The sequence below is a fragment of the Monopterus albus genome, unplaced genomic scaffold, assembly GCF_001952655.1.
Source record: "Monopterus albus unplaced genomic scaffold, M_albus_1.0 scaffold81.1, whole genome shotgun sequence".
In the NCBI taxonomy this organism is placed as follows: domain Eukaryota; kingdom Metazoa; phylum Chordata; class Actinopteri; order Synbranchiformes; family Synbranchidae; genus Monopterus; species Monopterus albus.
The window spans coordinates 1,253,809-1,262,313 of NW_018127961.1; the positions used below are offsets into that span (position 1 = coordinate 1,253,809).

Here is an 8,505-nt window from a genome sequence, read left to right on the forward strand (position 1 = left end):
ATATTTGCCACCATATGTTATGTAATTATTCATATAGTTCACCCCAGAGTACTTGATTTTACTCTGTGAAAATGCATGTGCATTTGTGCTGATATGTTTTCATGCTCCAACATTTCAAATGGAAGCTGTTAATGGTTAACTCATTCTTCTCACCCATTAGATCACAGCACTATCTGAAGCTACCTGTCCAGTTCAAGCCCACTACTGCAGGCGGACACACTGGCTTGCTGCTCATCCAGTCAGAAACAAGTGGAAACCTTGTTATTCAGCTGACCGGTGAGGCATTGCCTTGAAACATCCACTATCCTATGCCGCCACCACATTCTGACAGGCTTTGGGTGGATGCTCTGCGCTATTCACAATGGGACAGATGAGGGTAACAGAGAAAATAGGGGAAACTGCACACAGATAAGGATCAAATAAGAGCAACCCTGGACTTAAATAGCTCTTGTCATCATATTTGGAGATGTAGACTGTAGCTGATTGACTGGAGCTGACTGAGACTGCTGCCAACACAACCCCGTCTGCCTCTGGATAGAACACAGGTGTCCTGAGCTGACCCATGAAAAATGAATTGTGCCTGAAGCTGAGTGATTTGCTCTGACTGGCACACAATTAGTATGCACCACTCTGGCACTTCAGAGTGTAAATGATTTTTTTGTTACTTGACTCTGGATCTGGTATTTACTTTAACCCTGAGTGATGTTGCCATGGCCTGTTAGACGGCAGCAAGTACCAGTTGGGATATGTTGAGGATTACTTGGAGTTGGTCTACAAGAATACCTTTGGCTATTATTTAGTAATGTGACTGCCGAGATGTGTTTAGAAAAGTCACATTGTGTTTTTTTTCCACCTTGTTGTATATTAGCGATCTGAAAAAGTAACCTGAGCATATGCATTTTTGTTTCAGGCTAGATTACATCATTTCTCTAATTCAAGATTAATTCAGGCCACAGGAGACGATGTTTTAAGAATCACAAGCTCAAATTATTTTTAATTTCAGGCTGTCTACATTTCATAAGATTTTTTCCCCTAATCTTCTGTTTGTCTCGTTTCTATGGAAATGGCTCCTCATCATGCAGAGCCCACCTGCACAGTAGCTTTTGTCAGCACCATGTGTTGACTTAGCAGCAGCCTCCAAGACTCGTTCCAAACAGCCCAGATGCACTTGATTTAGTAGTGATCAGGGCAGTTCAGAGTACATTAGTATGGTTAATGATTGTTATTACATGCTAAAGTGTTTGCAATTGACTCAGCATAGGGGTTGGTGGGGTTTTTCTTCGGCAGCTTGCCAGACCTGCTTAGTATGGTTACCATGGCAAAATGGTGTTAATCACTGTTCAAGTCACAGAAAATTAGCTCCTCTTTTGGCTCTGTGGCAAATGGACAATGTTTTTGGAACCGGGCTGACATGCGGAAATGTACATAAAAAGATGTTAACTTCTTGGATGATAGACGGTGGAAATAGAAAAACACTAGTGCTGAGCAATATTTTCCTGCTTGTATAGCAAGTTTTAATATGATGTCAGAATATTGTCATAGGCTGTGCTCAACATGCCTTGACACCTAACAGTATGATTTACAATTTGCACATGCTTTAAATAGCATATTATGTAATATATTATTTTAATGTACACAATTTAAATAAAGTTTTGTCATGAAATAGCTTAGATTTAAGTTTTGCTTTAGAAGGATAGTTACTGCAAAAGGATGAATTATGAAAGAAATGCTTCTTTTCTCCTCCTGTTGACTTTTACACTGGGTGTGATGTGTTAATGTGACAGGCCCAATACTTCTGTTGTTTTGTTTGTATCTCTGAACACTGACCCATTTAAGACCACTACAGGGCATCTAACTATCCACCAACCCACACTGTATATTTTGTTTCATGGGTTATTTTCTCATTCAGTTAATCTTTATTTTTACAGGGCAGTCTATTGAGAACAGCAGCATTTTTTAAAGGTCTCTGAGAAACAAGTTTTATTGTAAAAAGCCTGCCTTAAATGAACATAACAAACTGAACCAGAGTCGGTCAGTTTCATAAAGCTGGATCAGTGGTGAGTACTCCGGCTTCCTCCCACAGTCCAGAGACATGCACCTTAGGTTGATTGGTGTCTCTAAATTGCCCATAGGAGTGCGTGTGTGTGTGGGGTTGTTCGTCTGTGTGGGTAAATTCACAGTGAAACAGAAACATAAGACATAATAGCAGTGTTTATGTTAACAGAGTAGCACATATTAAACAATATAGAGAGTAAACATGATGACAAAAATTTTGGCAACTTCGCCTCAGACGTTCACAAATAGAGATGAAGTCAAATCAGCTGGTACTCGTATGTTGGCTCAGTTTGTTGCTGCACACTGTTTGTTGATGTCTCATTGCGAGCGGACTTTAAGGTGAAAGTTAAAAATGTAAAAGATGCAATATACTCATTTTCTGACAACGGGACACCAGCCAAGTCCCTACTTTAGTATCAGACAGTGTTTTTAGAAAGTTTTCTACCAGTTGTATTAAGTTGCACCTTTATATGGGTAAAATACTGATTAGATACTGTATGTGCAGATTGGCTGTCTGCCAACACCTGCAGTTTTAAAGAATGGATTTCTGGGTGTCTTTCATTTTGTTCAAGAAGACAAATTACAGTAAGGCAGAGTTTATCTTGATTTTAATAGTGCATTTGGAAGCACATTTACTCGAATACTGTGCAAATATTTTAGACTGAAAAAGAAAAGAACAGAACTAAACATATCCCATATCGATACGTGATGGAAATTTGACAAGCTGGTTGAGCCCAAGGTGAAGCTAAACCAGAATAGTCTGGAGGGATCAGTTTCCATGCTAACTTAGACTTGTACCTCCATTATGAAACAGTTTCCTCAAATTAAGCCTGCTTTAACTGAATATCTGCTTTTAAGAAACTCTTGATCACTTTTTTTTGCCTTGTCTTTTGTGTACACAGAATAGTAAAAGCAACAAACAAAAGTAAAAGTTTGAAAGTTGTAAACGGAAGATAAGCATAAAGAAGGGTATCCAACCAGCATTAAATATAATTTTGATGGCATGCAGTGGGAATGACAACAGTATTGCTTGTGAAGTCTAATGCCAAAGCCTGAAAACTGTTTGGCTGGTACAGCAGGTACACATCCTTGTGTTCGGTTCATTCTATCCTATATCCTATTTACATTTTTATTATGTATTTTATTTTTCAGATTATTCCTCACCAAGACCCCTTAGATCTGACAACCCAGTGTTACAAGTTCTATGGTTCAGGGGGGGTCATAGTGTTCTCTATTTTAGCTCCATCACTATGAAATAAACTCCATATTGTCCATATTGAATGTATCATTCAAACATTCCCAGTGTAGGTTAAAGACAGTATGAATCCTAAGGATAATGACGTCAACAAAAGCTAACCGGAATCCAGTCAGTGAAATAAGATTGAAGGTATGTGTTCGACTTACTTTGGTAAAGAACCCAAGTAATCGAAGTTTGTGATTCTTTGTTATTGACAAGAAAAGTAGCAATCTTATGTAGACAGACTGTTTATGTGACCCATGCCTCGCAAAATGGAGATCAAGACATACAAGAATGGTTAACAAGTCATCTCAAAGAGTTTAGACATTCATCAGCCCACAGTCGTGTCTATAAATGGAAATGATGTAGTTCTGTAACTACTCTCCCTAGCGGTGGGTGCCCAGCATGGATGACTCCAAAGGCACAACAGAGAGGTATACAGCTACAGGCTTAAAGGAACCACTGGAGCTGGTTACCATCTCTGTTAATGAGTTGATTATATGCAAATCATTGTGCATGGTGCCTCCAAAGAACACCCTGACACTCCACAACACTACAGAGAAAATGTTTAGCGGGCTCATGTACGGTGTAAACAGGGCTCTGCCTACCAACAGGAAAAGATCAGCCCAAAGGTGAAATTCAGTGGAGGCAGCATCATGATGTGGGGCTGCTTTTCTGCCTCTAGGCCTGGACAGCTTTCCAGTGAGGTAAAGACAAAATCCCAAGTTTATCAAGCATCTTCCAGGATAATGGCAGGGTGGCTGTACACCAGCTGGAGCTCAGCAGAGGCTGTCCAGACCTTGACCGAGCAGAGATACTGAAGAATGAACTCAAGAGAGCCTGAGCAGAAGTGAGGAAGAACGGTCCAAAACTCCTCCTGAACATTGGGCAGGTCTGATCCACAGCTACAGGAAACTAGTTGGAGGTTACTGCTGCCAAAGGAAGCTCATCCAGTTAATAAATCTCAGGGGTCACTGACTTTTTCCACCAGCACTGGGTATGGTTAATGGGTATGTTATATAAAGACATGGACATCTATAATTATTATCAACCGAACCACATTGTGTTTGTCTACTTGTGAGATGACAATCACGCCAATTTTATGAGAAGTCAGTGCAAAAAAAGAATTTATTCTAAAGGTTTGACATTTTTACCACAGTGTTAAAAACAATTGCTCTGCCGAAGCGCCTTAGAAGAAGTGGGAAGAGATGGTCACGAAATGTCCTTAGACAAGGCAATGAACCTGTCCCGACACTGGGAGCACTGCTGATCCTAACCCGCGTGTGACCTGCGTACACTTCGGAGCTATTTCACTTGCAGCCCAACTACTATTGTGGCTGTGATACGGAATGGGACCTGCATGTGTCGCCAAAGCTTCACGTAGTGCGCGTCAGCAGCATGTACGGTGCAGTAGGGCAGCTGGGCTTTATTTTGCTTCCCAGACTGGAAACCACTGTAGTGCAGTTGGACTTGACGTCTGTCAACACAACATCACAGACTTGAAACAAGTAACGTTACGGCGACTTAGCGACTGCATTTGCAGGTAGGACCCCCTTAGTTATTGTGTGCACTGGTGTGTTTTTAATCCTTTATGCTTTAGTCGTAGGCGTCAGGAAGAATGTTCTGGTTATGCTAGCTGGTGTGGCTAAACGCTAGTCGGGCTGTCCGGGTCTGAGTTTGTGCCAGGCAAGGGGAAGTTGCTGTGCAGAGTTGGAGCTGCTTCCAAGCTGCGCCAGACTGCAGAGCTAAGCTAACACGGCTAAGTTAGCTGCGAGCAGGCTAGCCCGGCCACCCATCCATCATCCACCGGGGCCACAGCGCCAGTCCGCTATGTCTCTGTCCCCGTGGAGTGACACTCTCTCCCACTCATCGTGACTCCCGTGTTAGCTGTTACATGTATTGTCAGTCAGAGTGGAGCCCAATAAAAGTATGTTTCTCTGTCTGGCCGGTGTGTCGTTAGCTCTCCCCCTGTTTGATTTGATGAACAAGCTAGCTGGGAGGCTCGATCAGAAATCTAGTACCCCGAGCTGTCACTGTTGTTCGAGGCCAGTTGCTCCCCAACTTTTCCTGCAAATGAGACAGGCTGTGCAGGTGGTGAATTGGCATCACCAAGTACCCTCTTCTGGGGTGCGTTGTTGCACAGCAATGTGTGTGTGTGGTGTTTAAAGCACTGTAGGGTGGGGTGAGGACCACAGTGAAGCATCATCATCAATGTTCATCCATACACATCCTCTCACCATTATAAAGTGATACTTTGGTAATGCTACAAACCTCCGCATCCCACAATACACGTTTCCTGATGTTCCACGTTTTAGGAAACTGGAAAAAATGATATGATAATGTGATAGATCATCTCTATCAGATCATTTCGCATTAAGAAGATAGTAAGGGTAAAACTATCAGTGCACATCATTCAGATAGGTGCACTGTTCTAAACTTTACCCTGACACTTCTTGTCAAAGTCATCATACGGTTAGTTAACTTGACAACAAATCTGTTAGTCCATTTCCTTATCTTGCAGGGATGCGAAACAGTCAGACTTTGTTAGTGGACACTATAAGTTACTGATTGCACTTTGTAGACCCATGGCTTAAAGTTTCAGACTTATGTTTATGAAAACACTGTATGTGACGCTGCACAGAGCACTGGTCTGCCTAACTGTCTGCTGTTTTCCAGCTCACTGATCAGCTTTACTTGTATTTGATTAATAAGCTCAGTTCTGTGTATGAGCTGCATGAAGGGCAGCAAGTTTCCCTGCCTGTGCCTTGTCCTGAAGGGTTCAGTCAGGGAGCTGCAGATGAGCGAGAGTCCTCCAAAGTCTGAGGCTTTTGTTACCAAGTTTTGGTTGATGTTTTTCACATCGGCCTGTCTTTGTGTATGATTCCTGCCTGTTTTCTATACATTATTTCTGATACTATTTACTTGCTATAATTTGTTTTTGTAGATCATGAAAGATATGAGTTCCTGCAGCTTGAGCCATTACAGTAATTTAGCATAATGGAGCAGAGAAAGGATCTAATCATCTGATTATCTAATGTTACAGTAGATAAATAATGTGATCTAATTATCTCATTATGCTGAGTCAATTGCATTTATGTGCTGTACTATAAATGTGCAATATATTCTCTTTATTGGATGAGGAAGTCAAGGGGTATGGCATACAAGTAATGTAAACAGGATGTCAACAGTTTAGTTTTTATGGTGATAACACCATCCTCATCTCCTCAACTTGTTTACTGCAGACTGAATATTATTGGACAGTCTGCTGTGACATCATTCTATCTGACTGGTTATTTTGGATTCTCTTCTTTTCTTTTTGTCAGTTTGAGAAACAATTTGAGTTAAATGTTGCAAGTCCCTGTTTTGCGACAGTCCTGGTGCTACTTTAGTGCTATCTCTCTGATGTACAGTTGATGGTGATAGGTACCAAGAAAATAGCAGTGTTCTGGGAAAGGCAGTCAAGAAGAAGACAAGTAAAACTAGCAAACACTGATGTAAACAGCTGATATAAGCAAGGAGGGCTTCAAATACTCGACACATCAACTTTGCAGGTGTTTGGTGAGAGAGTATATGTACTCAAAATGTTAGCAGTCAGGGATGTACGCTGTGTGTTTTGGTGAGAATCACTAGTTTCACAAAGAATCTCAAAAGTTTGTTTATCAGACTCCGCAGAGTACCTCCTATACTTAGTAAGAAGTTGAATTGTGGTTGCTGAGTTGTTTATCAGACTTTGTTGTTGTCTGGGGATGCATCGATAAAGGAATCTCCTTAATTGATATCTATGTCAACAATCTGTAAACAGCTCATCGTTGAAAATATATGAAATGCAGTGATTTAGACTCCACAGTAACGTGACACCCTCGGTTAACTATCAGAATAGCCCAACTTTAGCAGTGCAAGCTAACCTGACTCTCCACAGCCTTGACTGTACCGACAGGAGAGGGGAATGTTAATTTTACGGGTTAGTGGCGAAAGCTGGTACCTTAGATGTCACCTGCTACTCAATCGGCCAGTAGCAAAGTTCAGATGCAGTAGCCGAGTGTCAGCCACCAGTAGAGGGCAGTCCCCGTGCACGTTTATGACACAAAATGCAGAATTCAAATACTTTTCACTAAAAAAGATTTGGGCCTGAATCACACTACTGCTAACACAGTACTAAATCCTGTATACATTAGTTTTCAGCTGAAAAAAGTGGTTTTTGGAGTTTAGTTACCCTTTAACTATCAGATAACAGTTGGCTTTTAATGAACAGACTAAGTGAACAAGTTATTTGTCTTATAAATTAACTACAAAATAATGACTTTATTTAAAATTGTGTATTGCAGTTCAGTGACTGACCAGAATTCAAAATATGAAACAGGCAAACAATGCTCCAGGCTTCACTGGAGAACAGAGTAGATCAGACTAAACATGGTGCATGTGTCCAAATACACTAATGGACGCTTTCCTTTTTTATGAAAAGGGCTATAGCCTTCAACAGTAAATAACCTGTAGCATTACCAGGCAAACATGAAACAGGCTACCCCAGTTTCCTCACATTGAACTCTGGATTTACTGGTTTTATAGCAGATAAGTTGCCTACCAAGTCTACATGATGGACGTGACTTGGACCGTGTTCACTGTAGCTAACTTTCATCCAGCTGCTGGCGATCCGGGACAGATACTCAAAGTCTGCCGCTCCAACTTTAAAGCAGACAGCGTCCAGGCATCTTTATAGTGCAGCGTTCATCAACACGACTGCCACTTATTTCTTTTCTTGCCTGGCAGGGAGGTGTGCTTGTTTTGGAATTTGTGCAGACGACACATGAGGCGCCACTTACTGTCATTAGCAGGTACTACAGCACATTTCTGACAGGTAATATCTTCCCACTCTTCTTGTGTCAATACGTTCTAATCATTAATTGATTACAATCTATTGACAGAATTTAACTGGTAACTGATTAATAATTGATATTCCTACTTACATCTGTGTCTATTAAGGCTGTAGGTTGAATATGATATTAGTAAAAGTGCATTGTAAGGTAAACATCAGCAGTGCATCAGCTTCCTGGACTTTTGACTGTATCATATGGTCTTCATCAGCAGATGGAAGATTAGAGTAGTATTTTATTAGCTAAAGCAGTTCAATTTGCCTACAACTGTGACTGAGATGAGTAATAAAACATCCGTGATGTGAAGCAGATAGACTAATAATAATACCCAAAATAAAAGCA

At 41.0% G+C, this 8,505-nt stretch overlaps 2 protein-coding genes across 2 annotated transcripts in view; both read left to right on the forward strand.

The window, feature by feature from the left end:
- cep192 (centrosomal protein 192) overlaps positions 1–1,665 on the forward strand; it is a 48,148-nt gene extending 46,483 nt beyond the window's left edge. The window contains 1 exon segment of the mRNA XM_020606730.1: positions 161–1,665. Within this exon segment, the coding sequence (XP_020462386.1) occupies positions 161–293 (133 nt within the window). The 3' untranslated portion in view covers positions 294–1,665.
- A 2,997-nt stretch (positions 1,666–4,662) lies between these two features.
- LOC109963851 (low-density lipoprotein receptor class A domain-containing protein 4) overlaps positions 4,663–8,505 on the forward strand; it is a 253,798-nt gene continuing 249,955 nt past the window's right edge. The window contains 1 exon segment of the mRNA XM_020606735.1: positions 4,663–4,835. The gene's annotated coding sequence lies outside the window, so the exon portion shown is untranslated.